This window comes from Anabrus simplex, chromosome 1 (assembly GCF_040414725.1).
Source record: "Anabrus simplex isolate iqAnaSimp1 chromosome 1, ASM4041472v1, whole genome shotgun sequence".
Taxonomy (NCBI): domain Eukaryota; kingdom Metazoa; phylum Arthropoda; class Insecta; order Orthoptera; family Tettigoniidae; genus Anabrus; species Anabrus simplex.
This window is the reverse complement of record NC_090265.1, coordinates 534909067-534927893: the sequence shown is the minus strand read 5'-3', so window position 1 is coordinate 534927893 and position 18827 is coordinate 534909067. Positions and strand designations below refer to the sequence as shown.

At 40.7% G+C, this 18827-nt stretch overlaps 2 protein-coding genes across 3 annotated transcripts in view; one reads left to right on the top strand and one right to left on the bottom strand.

The window, feature by feature from the left end:
- The window catches only part of LOC136857090 (uncharacterized), a 53556-nt gene extending 45227 nt beyond the window's left edge, over positions 1 to 8329 (bottom strand). For both annotated transcript variants that reach the window (XM_067135478.2, XM_067135479.2), the window contains exon 1: positions 8166 to 8329. In XM_067135478.2, the coding sequence (XP_066991579.2) occupies positions 8166 to 8262 (97 nt within the window). In that variant the 5' untranslated portion in view covers positions 8263 to 8329. The remainder of the gene's footprint in view (positions 1 to 8165) is intronic.
- The window catches only part of LOC136857089 (phosphatidylserine lipase ABHD16A), a 238201-nt gene that overhangs the window by 195444 nt on the left and 23930 nt on the right, over positions 1 to 18827 (top strand). The window lies entirely within an intron of this gene.

Sequence of the window (18827 nt, the reverse complement as noted above, 5' to 3'; positions counted from 1 at the left end):
AATGGAAAGGGAAAACATTAATCTTGAAGGTAACTAGATATTTAGGGGTCACATTAGGAAGTGGGGAATTTCACTGGGGATATCACATAAAGGGTGTTTTGTAAATAGGCTTTTACGTTACTGCACATACTCGTGTGAACATGCATTAGGCATTAGCTTTGTGAGGCCTGGGAGTCACGTTTTCACCCCCTTTCTTTGGCCAGTACTCCCTTGCTTCGAAGGGTTGACCTTGTTTCCTTATCATATGCTTAATGGCCAGGGTGGAAACAGGTGGATAAAAAAGATTGCATATTTAATATTCAACTGGAGTCGGTGTATCAGTGGTGTAGATTCCACAGTTCTATTGATGTCAGATTGAACAACAAAAAATAGCACCAGCAATAAAATAGTATGTATACAACATTGTATTAAGATGACAACAGGCCTAAATAATACAGAAGCAACAACAACAATCAGCTGTCTTGTTAAAAATCACAATTGCCAACTTTTGTTTTATGAAACAGCAATTTAATCCATTTGTAGTCTGAAAATTGTGGTTTGTAACTTTTATAAAATAGGCCCAAGGCAGTAAAACTCATTTCATTTTGCAATCATCACCGTTAGGTAAGTATCATGAAAGTTACCTGAAATGAGAAATAGTGTAAAGTATGTCATCCTTTGGACAATCTTGTGTAGGCTACTAATGGTTAAATTGAATCGGTCTGAAACATCCTGAAATCCAGCAGATTCATGACCAGCAAACCATAGAAACACCAAAACAAACTTGAGTGCAGAAATTTTCCCAAATTCACCTACTTGGTGATGATAATACGGTGATAGTGAGAAACGTTCTGCTGTGTTTTCTGCTACTTCTGTACTGACTCAAAAATGTTCAAGGAATATTATTATCCTGCGCAATCGTATACTCAAAATATCCTTCGTTTTTGGGCTGTCGTCTTACTTCCAAAAGCAGCTCTATCATCTTCACTTGAGCTCGATTGGCTAAAAACCTTATCTGAACCACTGGACTCAATATCAGAGATTATTTACTCCTCTTAAACTACTTCAGACACACAGGATTCGACACATCAATTCATTTCACAGTTGTCAGGAAGATGTGTTATGATCTAATCACGGCCATGAAGTAATTCTCAGGTCAGTTATGAAACAAACAGATGGCACTGGTTATGCGCGCGCATATTCTGATTCGCTGTCTGAAAGAGTTTTCGTCCAGGATCAAAAACTGTTCCAACGGTTTGCCTGATGCTTTCCAACAGTTTGAAAACCTTGTACAAACAACACATTAGTAGTCAGCAACTCTGATGTTCGCTACTACGAACACGAATTTGAATGTGCGCATGCGTCTGATAGTTGGCAACAATTTCTCTCTGTACTACGAACAAAGCTATTACCAACTCCAGGCAGTGGATACGCGTTGAATCTCTAACAGCTAGGCGAGTATGCCTGCACCAAGCAAAGCCCTTCTCCCCCCGACATTGTGAGGTACCCTCGTACGTCCTCTCGTCATGTTACCACAATGCAAAGTGGTAACAGATACTTAAAACTTTGGTGCTGAGGAGTTCTGTCCTCTCTTTCCGCCGCGCTCATAAAAGCACTGTTATAATTTGTGTTAATTATTGTTTTCGATGTAATACGACGTGACTTTTCTTGTTGTATGTATGTTTAGTCCTCAGCCCGAATGCTGGTTGGATCCTCAACAGCTCCGCCATCAGCTGTCGTAGATGGCCTAGGCATCACTAAAGAGTCGTACTAGGGAAATGAGGAGTGAGGTAGTTTCTCGTTGCTTTCCTCACCGAGCCAGAAGTTGCTATTACATATCAGTCTGCCAAGCCTACTGAAATGCATGCACCAACCGACCCTATGAGCAATATTTTCACACCATTCATAGCAGGGACTGGCTGCAGAAGGAATGGCATTACTAGCATCACTCAGATTGTTCTAGCCCATACCAGAGAAGACACAGTGCACTGTAAACACTAGTTCCCGCCAGCAAAGGCCACTTTTCTTGTTAAAGTGTGAATTTATATATATGATTTGTCTTATGTGAAGATAGCATATAGTACTGCAGAACTTACTAAAAATTAGTGCTGTCACTTCCACCTCGAAAATAAGTGTGTTGGTGGGCACAAAATGCTCATGTATATTAGGAAGTTTAATTAACACACCAGTTTCCTCAGGAAACTTTGAAGATAAAGAAAAAGATAATTGAGAAAGTTAGACACACGCATTCTCTTAAGAATTTAGTTAAGGAATCGAAAAGAACAGTACGATATTTTCATGACTCGTGGTACAGAGATCTGCATTGGTTATTTGGTTATGCATGCCGGCCCCGTGGTGTAGGGGTAGCGTGCTTGCCTCTTACCTGGAGTCCCCGGATTCGATTCCCGACCAGATTAGTTTTTTTTTACCTGGACCTGAGGGCTGATTCGAGGTCCACTCAGCTTACGTGATTACAGTTGAGGAGCTATCTGACGCTGAGGTGGTGGCCCCGGTCTAGAGAGTCAAGAATAACGGCCGTGAGGATTCGTTGTGCAGACCACACGACACCTCGTAATCTGCAGGCTTTCGGGCTAAGCAGCGGTCGCTTGGTAGGCCAAGGCCCTTCGGGGCTGTTGCGGCATGGGGGAATTTGGCTATGCAAAAATGAATAAACTGTATTGTTGGCCGGGTGTTCCATTTTCCTCAGGAAAAACGACGGTATGGACAATGTATATAGTTTCAGAGTTTTAAAGAGACGCCACGAGATATCTCAAGCACACATCAACGCTGTTGCCGATATGTTTCAGTTCGGAAGGTCCAGAATAGAGTCAGGACCGACTCCAATCCTCAGACCGTAATATAAAAAAACATGGCGGCCGAAGTAGCCGTATTGCTGGTATTGGCTACCACGAAAATATCACGTACATATTATATAAACGGCGGTAAATTAACATGATAAATGTAACATCATAGGGAAAATCACTTTTACACGTATGAAAACGCTTCGCCAACAAGAATCGCATCTACTAGAAAAGAGACCAACAAGCTGATTATTTAGAAATTTCACTTCGTCAAATAACGTTTTCTTAGATTTCACTTCGCTGGATAGATGAAAATACATGATAAAACTGTTAAAATGATACTTCTAACATGATTTTGAATGTTTCAAAATAAATTAAGGTACGAAATTCCTCGATTTATTCGTTCTCATGAGAACTGTGAAACACAATTTGTCTTATTTTTGAAGTGGTGAACAATTTCCTAAATTCAGCACCCAACGAATAGGAAGTACACCCGAAATAATAATGTTATTGGCTTTATGTCCCACTAACTACATTTGTTAGTTTTCGGAGACGTCGAAGTGCCGAAACTTAGTCCTGCAGTAGTTCTTTTACGTGCCAGTAAACCTACCGACACAAGGCTGACGTATTTGAGCACCTTCAAATACCATCGGACTGAGCCAGGAACGAATCTGCCAACTTGGGGTCAGAAGACCAGCGCCTTAACCGTCTGAGCCACTCAGCCCCAGTACACCCGAAATGATTATGTTTACCCAATGAACGGCCCTGGTACTACTAACATAATGTTTGCCATATGGCATAGCAGCACTTCACTCAATGATAGTAACCTTAGTAATGAAACGTTCAGACACTAAAGATATAATAGGTTTTTACCCATTAAAGAACATTGACTAAGCATTGCTATTTAACCAAATGGACGAGCTTCAGTTCGGCGCAGTCTGCTTGATAACAGATAACCACAGCAGGTGTTGGTAGTGTAAAACCCTACTTTACAAACCCAGCTAAGCCCTCAGGTCACGTGTAACAGTATACAGATTGCTCCAACTGTCACACTTATAAGTTTTGTTATACTCCAAGATCTAGGCAAACATTTCCACAGGAAAAGCACAGATTATTGTAAAATAAACTTACATCTAAATCACTCGCCACTTTAAAGCACATATACACCGACGGAATAACACAATATCAATTATATTTTATCTAAATATTTTTCGAGGAACACGAATGGTTCTCAAACTGATGTATGCACGCTACAGTTTTGTCATGGACTTCAAAATAATTACGATGTATATTCCTAATCAATTTCTATCTTAATGTTCTGTTCCGTAGGAAACTTACGAATAGTTGTATGAGAGGCATTGCCATAGACTAAAACCTCGTCCACCTAGTGCGCTCATGTTCTTTAATGGGTAAAAACACGATCGAAACAAGCATGTTTTCACATTACTGAGTATAATTACAGATCGTATGTGTCCACTGACTCGTTTAAATAAACTCGCACACTTATATTCTACAAAGAAACTAACATATATCGTCAACTTTCATAAAATTACACAGACTACATACGATCACAACAAACCAAAACAAATACAGATTTCCAACAATTCCGGTTACTCGATTCGCCATCTTTAAACGATCGAGAGTAGCATTAAGGTCTTGAGGATTGGAGTCGGTCTTGAAGAGTACAGCTTACAGAAAGAAAGTGCGAGCGACAGTATACTCTCAAGGAGGAGTGTGGTAACACTTTTCCAAACGTCACGCATCGCCACTGGTACACATACTCTTGAGAGGCAGTGTGCTGTCTCCAGACTTTGGAAAAATTCAGGGAGTCCCAAACGGTTGGTGACAGATAACTGATGGGTGACCACGTAAAACAACTCTTAAGGGGCCCATAGACGTGCAATATTATTGCCAAAAATGGATTGTACAATATATTGTTAGCTGGCCATAGACATACAATATTATTGCACAACAATCGGGTTTGTGCAGTAAATAGAATCGTGTGGAGATAATATTGATGGTTGTGCAATATATTCTGCAAAGCGGTCATAGACGTACAATATGCGTGGCATGCCGGTATTTTGTTTAGTGACACTGATCTTTGCTGCGTTTTGATCGCTGTGGGCGTAAGTGCCAAAAACCAGCAGAAACGGAAAAGGACATGGGCCAAACAGTGGTTTCTAGACAGATAAGAGTACACTCATGAAAATTTACTCAACGAACTGAGAAAATGTGAGCCAAATGATTTGCGAAACTTTCTGCGCGTGAAGAGTGAATTATTTGATGAACTCCTCGCTTTGGTTACTCCTCCGGGTATTTTTCGCGATAATTCTCAGTAAACACCTCGTACTGTTCACCTTTTTAAAACGCGATTACTGCAATCTTTGCTCTTAACGACCCATAGAGCCGGAATGCCATGGTACACCTCGACAAACTCCCAAATAAACTTTTTCTCCTCCTGTTTGTCTGCCACCACGATACGTTCTCCACCACTTGTTGATACCAACCGTCGGTGCGACGTAAACCCCTAGCAAAAAAAAAAAAAAAAAAAAAAAAAAAGATACCAACTTGCGGGAGGACGGGATATTGCACAATATTGCCAACACACGGCACTATATTTTACGATTTGCGCAATATATTTCAAACGTTTTTGATTTCGTACAATATACTGCGCAACCCTTCAATATAAAATACACACTGTCAATTATATTGCACAAACCCCAATGTTGCGCAATAATATTGCACGTCCATGGGCCTCTTTAGAGAAAATCGAAATTTGTCGCTTTCAGCACGTCGTAGAACTACTGCTACTGCCACGTTCCAGGGTTGCCAGATTTCTTAAAACAAAATAAGGGATACTAGCGTACAGTTTACTTTGCGACATATTCAACAATCTATATTATGAGGAAGTTATGTCGTTGCGAACATACTAAAACTGCACATTTGTTTGATTCTCAGCCAATGTCCTAAACAATCAAAATCAGACTTGTCGTGTGTAAATAAGGACACAAGCGTCTATTGGTCTCCAGCATGTGAATAATCAACCGTTAAGAAACCTATAGCACTCATAAAATTTAAGGAAATCGAAACAGATACGTATTTTGTATTTTACATCATAGAAATGAACGTACTTTTGAATGATGAACTTTCAGCACATGCGAGTATTGCAAATACAGTATGTCAAAATCTGCTTTAAATATTTAAGCTAATCACAATGAAAGAATTACTATTAGGAACGTGATGAACGTGGTCACATACGCTGGATTAACTTTTTTTTTTTTTTACCCTGTATGTCCCCTGCGTGGTGCTAAAGCAAGCAAAAACATGTGGGTGACCAAACTATCAACAATCGTCGATCTTCTGGCTGTATGGGCATATTTTGTGACAAAACAAATTTGTTTTATTAATATATTATTTTAGGACTAGGAAAGTTGTGGGCAAATTAGCAAACTTCTCGTAATATTGCCCGATCTGCTATTCAGGACCAGTATTTGCGCGTGTGCAACCTAATTGTGTCTAAAATCGAGATAAATACGCTTCCACTCTATAAATTTAGCTGTCTGTGTTCAGAGAACAGTAGTTTCATTGTGGTTTTTTTTTTTTTTTTTTTTTTTACATAGAAACCAAGCTTTCCTAAAGGCTTACATTAAGGATCACATTTTTCTTATTTTAAAAAGTGTTTATTTTTTGCCAAAATAATTTGGTTTGTTTACAGTCTGTTTAGAAATAGCAACTACCGAGTGAGTTGGCCGTGCGGTCTGCTGGCGCAGCTGTGAGCTTGAATTCTGGAGATAGTAGGTTCGAACCCCACTCTCGACAGCCCTGAAAATGGTTTTCCGTGGTTTCCCATTTTCACACTAGACAAATGCTGGGGCTGTACCTTAATTAAAGTCTAACGCCATGGCCGCTTCCTTCCCACTCCTAACCCGTTCCTATCCCATCGTCGCCATAAGACCTGTTTCAGTGCAATGTAAAGCCAATTGTAAAAAAAAAAACTAAAGTAGTCGGCATTTAAATTACAAAGTTTGCCTCGATTATTGGGGGAGGGCACATACCTGTTCCCTTTAAGGAAATCCATCCCTTTCAAACCGGTGGATATGCGGGAGAAAAATAAAAACTATTTTGCATCGGTATTCACATGTCATTTAATGTCACAGCCATTACATGAGGTGTAATTTATTTTTAGAACGAACGTTACTTCGTATGATAATTTTGAAATAACTGGTGCTTGTACATCCTGCTCGTTATCAAAAGGTTATACGTTGCAAAATTGTATTGAACGGCTACCCGTCAAAAACGAGAAGTTGCTTTGGAATCAACGAATATCTGAGTATCACTAGCCCTAGCTCAAATTCCGATACTTTGCCGATCTTTTTCTTACACTTTCATTTCTATCATACGAGTACTTCTATGACAATTCATGCTAGACTGAAACTCATGTATTAATTCTACAATGTCTATAAAACCAACGATTGCAACCAAAATCATACGAGAGGGGCTTGATTGCCGTGTGGTATCGCAACTGGTTTATCATCAAAGTGGCTATGGTTCGTTTCCCGGGTCCCGAGGATTCTCGAAATAAACAGTCATGTTCCAATGATTTGGATTCTACAACTAGAGGTGGTTTTTATTAAGGTGTTTCCAAGCACCGTGTAAAACTATAAGCTTGCTTACTTTACAAATCGTGTGAACAACTGATCACGAAAGGCAGATGCTTATCTTCCAGCTCTTATTATGGTGATACGGAGGTTTGAGAGAATCGTAACCCCAGTCATAGAAGAAAGAGAAAGACGTCCAGTACTTTGAAAAATGCTATTTTCGGCAAAAGAAAGGGAAGGGTCATGAAATTCGTGGAAATGGCTTAAATCTAGCACCGTCGGGGTTGGAAGAGAACAAAAATTGTCCTAGGGAAATTGTATAGGGTGAAAATGAAGTGCCTGGTACAAGTAAATGGAACAGTGTCAGACTCGCCACAGAGCTCTTGTGTTCACTACACCTCCTTCGTCACAAATTCCTCACACAAAACAATAATTCCAATAACGTTGCAGTAGTTCGTAAAGATCAATCGTTTCGTTGTCCGATATTTGGGCAATCATTTTGAAATTGATTATGATAAAGGCAACAGCCTTCGAGGTCCTTGACCTTTATCGTTGAAATCGTAGAGTTTTCAAGACTAGGATAACTTATGTCTTTGGGCCGAGACTTGATAGTATGTCGGAAAACTCCGTTAGTTTTTCTACGTCTCTTTGGGGTTTGTTTAGTTATGAACTGAATTGTTACGTAAAAGTATATCATTTTCAAGTCAAGTAATAATCTCGACAATGATATAAAAAACACAACGTGTCTCACATGAAAATGCGATTGTCACTATAAGTGCGTACTTACGTGCTGGTGTAGGTTCCTTTGGAGATCCTGGGAAAGCAGTCGTCAACCCCATTATAAGGGTAAAGATCAGCAGCGCCTTGAAGCGCCACATTGTCATGGTCAGATACACTTAGTACTTCTACCTATTATAGAAAGAAACCGCACCATTCTCGCCTCTTTATATAAGTTCGTAGTCCACAAGTAGGAAGTTGACCCAACACTTTTGTTGTATCCTTTTGTTTTGTTGCGGTCCACCAGAAGAGCTACTTGCTCCAGTCATTCTCAACTTGACAGTCTTCTCTCGCCTTGACCTATACACTTGGCGTGTGGGCGTAGTGATCATTGTTATCGAGGCATTTCCTTTTGTGCCACAAACATTCCTGTTTCTTCCCAGCCTCATGTACTGTGGCTTCACATTTTTAACATTTTTTGTAAGGTGAAGTATTTTATAATCCTCTTCCTCGTATCTAAATGTATCTCTCGTGTGAAATAATTCCTGACCATCAGCACCACCTATAATAAAATTTTCCATTGCTTCCTTCGAAATGTTTCTTTATCGGGTTATTGTGCGCTCAGAATGATCTTCATTTTAATACGGTGTCATGTTATTTAAATTCATCTCGATTAAATAATTATCTCAAATAATTCACTTCACATAAAGGGGCGCTCTCTTTAGAACTGAATCACGTACATGGACTGAATAGTTAACTCATTTTATATGTAAACGCATATCCTCTACACTAGAAAGGTAGATAACATTTTTGACGTAGAGCTATAAACAAGATTGTGATGTATCGTCTAGATTGTTTCGTGGTGGTGGTGGTGGTGGTGGTGGTGGTGGTGGTTACTGCTTTAAGAGGAAGAGCGACTGTGCAAGCATCATCTCAACTTAGCAGGGGGAGAAAATGGAAGAATTTTGACGGTATGAAGGTATCAGGAAGGGCCACAAAGGACGTGAAGATGGACGCCGTAGGTCTTGTCAACCTCGTCCCGTCGAGATCGCAAGAAAACCATCAGTGATCAAGGGAGGTAGAATAGAAATTATGAAAGTTAGGTGCCTGGCACAACTAAGTGGAAGCAACACTAAACACAGAAGACCCGTTGTCGTCAACCTACGCTCCCAAGCTAAGAACCTTTAGTCGCCTCTTATGACAGGTTCACGGCTGAGTGGCGTAGTAAGTTGTCCTGAGAGTCGTGATACCAGTTGATACGGAATGGGAGTGGGCATCTCGTACATATTCTTAGTCATGGCCCTCCTTGTGCTCAGTCGGCTAGGACTATGCAATCCACCGGTGGTCCCTAACCCGTTAGAGGAGAGATCCACACTGCGACTACGTGTAAGTAAGAGTAGCATCCTGCTTCACATAATTTTCACCGACCACGCTCAAAACGTTTTAAGTAAGCCTCGGACCTATGGGAGTAACAGAGTCCCACTCCCATTTGACAGGCGAGGCACTCCTTGGAAACAACTTGGCGAACGAAATAAAATTCGATGGGGAGCTGTACATATTAATGGGGCTTATGGAAGAAAGAAAGTAGAACTGGCCGAGTCAGCTAAGAGGATGCATTTGGATGGGATATATATATTACGACAGACACAACAGATAACTGGCTAATTTTGATCCGTTGTACAAGTTCTTGTGTACCGGTACCATTAAATATGAGGGACCTTCTGGACAGCGTCTAAAATAACATACGACACGCACCTTGCTCATTGGAAGCACGCTATTTCTACATGGCATTTTTACCTCGGCATTTAAATTCTGTCTCATACCTCGGATTAATGTCCCATCGTCGACATAAGACCTATCTGTCGGTGCGACTTAAAACAACTTGAAGGAAAAAAGTCAATTTTTCTTATACAAGGTTGGGTCAGTTTACGGTGCTGACTTGAGGCAGGAAGCAGAGCAGTGTTTGATGGGTTGCATATCTTCATGCGTTTTAAGGGGATGGTGGACTACTATGTATATATTCTCAAAAAGCGTGGATAATACAAAGATATGAAATGCGTTTTCAATTTATCCCAGTAATTTCTGGGGTCACAGTGCCTCATTTTGATTTTTGATCGAGCCTCAAGTGAAAATTCCCTCAATCACCAGGATTCGAATCTCCTGTTTTGCAAATTCGTTTTCTTATTCATATATATGCATATATGCTGATGCATTTCTCAGTGTAGGCTAGTTTGGAATGCCCTGTGAGCCGTCCCAGGAATATTACTCAGTTTCCAGAGATATAATCGAAGAAACTATAACCGAATTAGAATTATGAACTAGTTCTTATAGAGATTTATTTATTTATTTATTTATTTATTTATTTATTTATTTATTTTTATTTTTTTATTTTTTAGCCAACATAGGACTACTTTAGTCAGGTTTATGGAGGTTTATTGTCAGCCTAATACTGTTTCATCCTTTCTGAACGTAATGACAAATTCTGAAATATGTGCTCGGTAAACAGCAAATTTAATGCCGGAATCAGATTTGGGCACCCACTTCTTTCACGGTTTTCGGAGACGCCGAAGTGCCGAAATCTGCAGTTATTTTACTTGCCGGTAAATCGAGGGTGACGTGTATGAGCGGTTTTAAATACCACTAGACTGAGCCGGCAACTTGGGCTCTACTGGCATAGCCTCTCAGTCCGGCAGTTACGGACTGTATGTACACGTGCCAGTACATATATTAATGTAACTCGGGAAGGAGTTGACAAGCAGTACCGTAAGTACGGTATATGGTACAGACGTTCATGAAGTGCCAGGAATAGCTGTAGCTGCTTCGAAATCTCTGCTCTTTTCGGGAATTGAATAATGACTAACGTGCCCACTTTAATATCGCATCAGAAAACATGATGAATTTTCTAGAATATTTATGTGAGATCATCAGGGCCCATTTGTATGTTGATCAGATGGATGAAATATCAAGTTAAGATACACCTGACTACACCCACTGTAAGGTAACCTACATGGTCCCGTTGTTGATGGCCTAAGACATCCATCTCAGTCAGCTCCAAGACGCTTTTGCCAGCTTCGTCTATTGTGATGTGAGCGATGCCTTTTTGTATTTATTTATTTTCCTCTGCTTGCTGTGTTCGAACTTAAATGGAACGCGCCTAGTCATCGGGTATAACTCGACATTAAAATGAAGCTTTTTGTCATGGTCATATTATGTTTGTCATTTGTAAATAGAGGTTAGTGTAATCTTGGCCACGGAAATTACGAAAAGATGTCTCTATTTCGCAGCAGGTGTTTGTATTCTTGCAGCTACAGTAACAACGTATTGAGTAGTGGTGAACTAGAAGAGTTGCACCTTTGGGCTTCTGTTCCCAGATAAATCCTGGTCTTCAGGTCTCGCGTGGAGAAATGGGCTCTTCGCTGGTAGAACCCGCTTATAGCTGAAAGTACTGTAAATGTCGTTACATTCTTCGAAACATGTACTTCGTTAATAGTGTCAGCTTTATTGAGTGGGATGTCAAAGTTATGCGAACAAAGTAGTCAAGTTACGGTAATATTTCAAAATGTTATAGTTAATTAGCTGTACTACCCTTCGCTGAGGGCTTATTGAACTACCATAGGGTTAGCAGAAGAAGCTAAGTTAGATACCACTTTTGTGGGCCCTGACGAGTAAGGACCGATGACCACGCAATATTGCACCTTATTAAAACAATCACAACCACCACTGCCAGTTAACTCGATACCATGACGCCGAATAATATTCTTTGTAACCGAGTTCGCTGTTGATGGACTTATAGATAAAAGTCTAAAATGGTGAACAACTTCGTTATCTTAGCTCGTACGGTAAAAAATCAGATAATAATAATAATAATGTTGTTTTACGTCCCACTAACTACTTTTTAAGGTCTTCGGAGACGCCGAGGTGCCGGAATTTAGTCCCGCAGGAGTTCTTTTACGTGCCAGTAAATGTACCGACACGGGGCTGTCGTATTTGAGCACCTTCAAATACCACCGGACTGAGCCAGGATCGAACCTGCCAAGTTGGGGTTAGAAGGCCAGCGCCTTAACCGTCTGAGCCACTCAGCCCGGCTCAGATAAAAATATAGTAAACTGCATTTTATATTACTTGTTAGATAGAACTAAAAATGACGTCAGGTGACCCACGCGTATAACTACAGCTGCGCAGCTAACAGTCATTATTTTTTTATTTAAATTCATTTATTGTAAAACACAAGGCAATTACAATGTATTTTGCCACATAATTTCTTGGTTTGGAAACTCATTTGTCCCAGCGCATGGGCAGCTTTTTGATGCTCTCATCGTAAAAAGAACAAGGTCGTGTCATCTTCAAGTCGTTGCCCTCCTAGAGCTGCTTTAAGCGGTCCGAACAAATGGAAGTCGCAAGGCGAAAAGTCCGGGCTGTAAGGAGGATGATCAAGTGTTGTTCAGTACATTTCCTGTAGCTTTGAAGCAGAGCTGCAGTATGCGGCCGCGCATTGTCTTGGAGGAGGATGACCTATCGAATCGGTTGGTCTCGTCTTTTGCGGCGATATGCAGCCCTCGCCTTGTTCAACAGTTCGCAGTAGTAAGCAGCATTGATTGTGCGTCGCTCATGTAAAATATCAATCAGCAATCTGCCTCGCCGATCGAAAAAACACGGTTGCAAGAACTTTGCCAGCTGACAATCGAGTCTTGGCTTTCACTGGTGCTGCCTCCCCTTTCCTCCGCCACTCCTTACTGACTTGTTTGGATTCGGGAGTGTAGTGGTGGACCCATATATCGTCGCAGGTGACGATCCGACTCAAAAAATGCATCACCTTCTTCCGCAAACCTTGCTGTAAGCCTCTGACACCTCCAAACGTCTCAACTTCAGATTTTTAGTCTTAAGGCGAGGGGCCCATCTGGAACACACTTTATGGAACTGTAGGTCGTTTGTGATGATTACTTGTCAGCTCCCATAACTGATTCCGACTTGTTCTGCAATTTCTGATACTGTCGATCGTCGTCGATAATGTCTTTAATCGCACGGATGTTTTCGTCTGTAATGATGGTCCGAGGACGGCGATCATTTGCTGATTTTCCACACGTTCTCGTCCTCCTTTGAACTTTTTATGCCAGGCAAACACACGCGTCCTTGACAATGTTTGATCATTGAACTGTGCAGTCAATCTCTGGCAAATTTCCACCGCTGTAACTCCTTCACGGGCAAGAAATTGTATAATTATGTGTTGAACAGTGGAGGGGTGCAGCTGTTTTTCGGACATACTGAGCGTTACTGACGAAACGGCGGGAAATATCTAACAGTACGCTCTCCTTTCATAGCTACATGCTACATGCTACACGCCACGTGACAAGCATGTGAATTAATATTGTTTAAATGGGACCATTTTATACTTACCTGCTCGCGTCTGGTAACTGCGTGTTATTGTGGTGGAGGACAGAGTTTTTGTGTGGTGTGTGAATTGCAGGGATGTTGGGGACAGCACAGACACCCAGTCCCCGGGCCATTGGAATTAATCAATGATGGTTAAAATCCCCGAACCGGCCGGGAGTCGAACCCGGGACCTTCTGAACTGAAGGCCAGTACGCTGACCATTCAGCCAACGAGTCGGACAATCGGTATTATGGCATCCAGGTAACGGAGACTACTAACACCGAGATCTTCGGAATAAGGCGTGGGAGTAAACCTGCAGAGTTATCATCCCTATGTATGAATAAAGCTTCATATAATGCACACTCTCGAAACCAAATCGATTCGGGTCAGTCTCAATTGAGTTATGTCCTCCCAAACCAACCTTCTACATCTTTGTCTGGTCCAGGTCAATCCCAAATTCACTATAATTATGCACATCAACGCCGGTCATCATCATCTGTCCGCCTCCGTAGCGTTAGCACTATTAGCTGCCGTCCTCGGATGACCGGGTTCGATTCCCGGTACTGCCAGAAATTTAAGAATGGCAGGAGGGCTGGTATGTTGTTAAAATGGTGCATGCAGCTCACCTGCATTGGGAGTGTGCCTAAAAAGAGCTGTACCGCCTAATGATGACGACATGAGTTTTGTCTATTTGCCTAGATGAATCTACACATTCTTGGGAATCAGCAAGTACCGAATAGTTTTAAATGTGAAGTGACTAGTCAGCAATACACATGAATCGACAAAGGGTAATGAACTTTACTCAAAGCTAAAGTTACAAACATAATGTTAGAAATAATTTATATTTAGTCGTTTATATGGTATTTTACATAATGGTCTTTGTATTTAATATATCTGTAGATTGTAGAATTTAGTTCTGCTGTGTATGCCGAAAGAAAAATATACACACCTCAGAGTTACATAGAGCCGCTCCATTGGACGAATGGGCATGAAGTGTTTTCTTATAATATGGAACTGACGTTCTATTTTTCCAAATATTTCATCAACTGATTTTGGGGTCATCCTAAAATAATTAAAAACTTTGTTTCGTCTTCTCGTACGTCAGTGTAGAGGGTTTCGAAAGCTCCTATCATATCTCTTTGAATGTTCAAAGAAAAGCAGCTCGATTTGTTCTGGGTGATTTCCGACAAAAGAGTAGCGTTACAAAAATATTGCAAAATTTGGGCTGGGAAGACTTGGGAGAAAGGAGACGAGCTGCTCGACTAAGTGGTATGTTCCGAGCTCTCAGTGGAGAGATGGCGTGAAATGACATCAGTAGACGAATAAGTTTGAGTGGTGTCTTTAAAAGTAGGAAAGATCACAATATGAAGATAAAGTTGGAATTCGAGGACAAATTGGGGCAAATATTCGTTTATAGGAAGGGGAGTTAGGGATTGGAATAACTTTCCAAGGGAGATGTTCAGTAATTTTCCAATTTCTTCACAATCATTTAAGAAAAGGCTAAGAAAACAACAGATAGGGAATCTGCCACCTGGGCGACTGCCCTAAATGTAGATCAGTAGTGATTGATAGATTGATTGTTCAGAGGATGAACACTGAAACATATTTTCCTCTTCTTTTTTCTCGACATTATCTCGCAGAGGTATGCAGCTGCGAATACTGTAGTTGAAAACTTTGCCATTGTACCTGCTCGACTGATACGAAACTCTAAAGGGGTCCTTTCCAAGGGCGAACGCCACATGCCCGACTTCAAGCGTGTGGCATGGAAGCATACAAGGAGCCTAACGGCCCGCCTAAGCATAGCAAAAGCGCGGAGCCAGTCTTACCAACTGTTGATGTTCGGGATAAAAAATCCCGGTTATTTTTGATCGACCTTCGTATTATTATTATTATTATTATTATTATTATTATTATTATTATTATTATTATTATTATTATTATTACAAGTTTCTTTACGTCGGACCGACACAGATAGGTCTTATGGCGACGCTAACAATCATTAGCAGGTGAAATTGAGTCGTGGTGAAACATAAACTTGTCCTCTGATAATAACGTGTGTGACAAACTTAAACCTTATTATCTTCAATTAAGCATATTTTCTGCCTGTGGCAGTGGCAAATATTAAAATGGTGAATGAAAGCAGCAAACTCATAGTGCTGCCAACGTAGACCGTGCGGTGAAGATTGCCTTACACGAAGTGGTAAATTCGTCGGACATTCTGGAATAACTGGTGGAAGCAATAGCAAAAGCAGTGACGGGCATGGTATTAAAGGAGCTTGAAAAGACGTTTTCTTTTGATACTGTCATGGTAGGCGGACTAAAGAATAAATTAGAAAATTAAATTTAGAAATTAAACAAACGAGAGAAGATTTGAGTGCTAAGTGTGACGATTTGGAACAGTGTAGTAGTAGAAATAATGTCAAGATTTTCGGTACGCTGAAAAGTTCAAATGAAAGTTATGAAGATTTTTTTTCTGAGTGTTTGTAAAGCAGTGGGTGCTGATGTCACTTTGAATGTCATAGATCACTGCCACCGTGGCCAAAATCCCCAGGAAAAACGCAGCAATTATTGTCAAATTAACCTTTTCACTGGTAAATTCTCGGACAGGCTGGTGAGACCCCAGTGCTGGATTATTACAAACAACCACCTCAACGCACATCAACACCAATTTGAACATAAATACAAGCACTAACTACAGAATAGTATTTTAAGACGGTATTTTAACTCGCCAGTTTGTTCAGTGTTGGAGACAGTTCATGTTAGGGATCCAGGATTCGATTCCACACGAGGTGATGAAATTTTCGTCCGTTAGGAAGAAGCTTAGAAATTTTCATTTGAATCATGGACTGTGTAATTTTCCTACACACACGATTAACAACAGAAAGATAAAATTAAACACACACTATTGATAAAAGTAGAGCGGAACTTTCCATCAGCTGTCGGTTTGTTTCATCCGCTACCTTTGCCGACATCTCTTCATTTACGAATACCTCAAAATAATCAGTATCAGGACATTCAGGGGTCAAATTATTATTTTACATAGCCAGGTTTGGCGCTTGAAATGCGTGTGCGTTCGGCGCAAACTTGTCCGACCACGTAGGCAGACGTACCGTAGGTCAGTGTCATTTTTTCTCCGCCCTCCCCCCCCCCCTCCGCCACTGGCAGCAAATCATCACCACCATAAACATCGCTATCATTCCCCATCACATTTTTTACTAAGTAATATCCTCAATATCACTACCACCAATATTGAAATCCACATCGGTTTCAATCTCCTCTAAAAGTGTAAGATTTCCTCCGGACGGATCTAACGTTTGTACGCGGCAGCCATCATTCCAACATGATGTTTACAACTGTGTGACAAAAGAAAAACGTTTTTCTATAGAAATAATTATATTTATATTATAAATATTGGTTTAAAGTGTGGCTAATAGATTGCAGAAGCATGTAACTCAGTTAAAAGGCAGATCGAGTATATTCGATCGCAGCAGTAAAAAGGTTAACGTATCATTTTCGTCGAGAAATATTCAAAAACAGAAGGAAGTTGAAAGGATCATCTACCACAGTTCGCGAAGATCTCACGGCGACAAGACTGTCCATTCTGAAGGCTGCCATTTAGCGTTCCAGTCATTTCAATCGTCGTTCGCATGAAGAAGACATTATTTGAAAAAAGTCTAACGGATCAAAAATTCGTGTGCACTGTGCACAGTTTAAGTGAACTTAAAGATGGCGGCAGTGGTGATTATTGTTTTAAGAGGAAGTACAACGAGGCACTTTATAACATTAATTTGAGGGAAAACATGGAAGGGATACAACACTTCAAAAATGAAGGTATCAGCCAAAGAAAGACAAGGGCCACGAAGGGCGTGAAAATTAAAGACACCCTAGGATTCGCAAACCTAGTACCGTCGGGGTCGGAAAAGAACAAGAGTTGACCAAGGGAAGTCAGATAGGAAAGTTTAAAGTGAGGAGCCTGGCACAAGTAAGTGGAGCAATGCCAGGACTCAGCTAGGGGCCGCTCGGCCGCTAAACCGCGCTCCCAAGTTAAGAACCCCTGAGGCCCCTTTTAGTCGCCTCCTACAACAGGGAAGGGATTCTGTGGGTGTTATTTTACTGCAAAGGCTGTATGATGGACTACTAGGCCATCATTTGATACAGATTTCGATTCCCATAAGGGACTTGAAATATTTTACCTGAATGAGTAAATTTATAATTCCAGTATAATTGGTCCGTTATTGAAAATTATACATTCTTCAGCTAACTCATTCGTGGTTGCTAACGTTGGTAACTAGCACACCTACCAAGACGCTTGGCTAGTATGTATGTTATTCTACTACAAAGGCTGTATTTCATAATTCCAGTATAATTGGTCCGTTATTGAAAATTATATGTTCTTCAGCTAACTCATTCGTGGTTGCTAGCATTGGTAACTAGCACACCTACCAAAACGCTTGGCTAGTGTATGTAGTGGAGGCCACTGCACAGGCTACTTAAGAGTCGTAGGTAGTGCCAGTGCACTGTAAGAGAATTGGTCTCAACAAATATTTCAAGTTTCTTATTGGAGTCAAAATCTATATCACCTTTAAGCTACTGTGACTTGAAAAGTAATCTGGACTATCAACTGCATATAATTATGATTGAGATGCTTTTCTGTTGTATCAAGTTATAAAAAGGTGAAGTAACAACACTGAAATGTCTTCCAAATAATGACTGATTCTCATAGTAATTAACTGGCACTGGTTATTTGGCCAATATGGCAATGCATGCAAAACTTGGCTTCAAGTAATAAATTTCATAATGGTTCGGTATTAACTAAAAGAATTGTTTTCAAAATTTAATTTGTACATTTTCTGTCAAGAAAATTTTGTATACAGAACTTGGCTTCAGTGAGTGAATGAATAGCAGTACGCGTCATCATCTCTCTATTATTCTGTGCTCGTTGGCTCAAACAATAATCACCACCACCACCACCACCTCAGATAACACAAGTTTTGTTCAGGCCTCCATGGAAATCTCGCCCCACATCGTCACGTAGCATCCATCAAATGAAGTTTTTTCAGGAAATGTACATTCTGCATACTGCTTTCGAGATCGTCTCCAGACTCTTCCCTTACCACATGTGTATTTCAGGGAGAAGCTGGACTCATTAGAGAACAACAGTGTGCTCCACTACTGCACGGTCCATTGGGTTTCGTGGTGAGTGAACTGAAGGTGGTTGGTTCGGTACTGTCCCGTCAGATCTGGTTGTCGTGATTGAAGATTTTGTTCTCTAACGTGGCGTCAAACAGTCCTATAGATCACATTAAAACACATGCTGTAGTCAGATTTGAGCTTCAACTGCAATTGTATGGCAATCTCATAG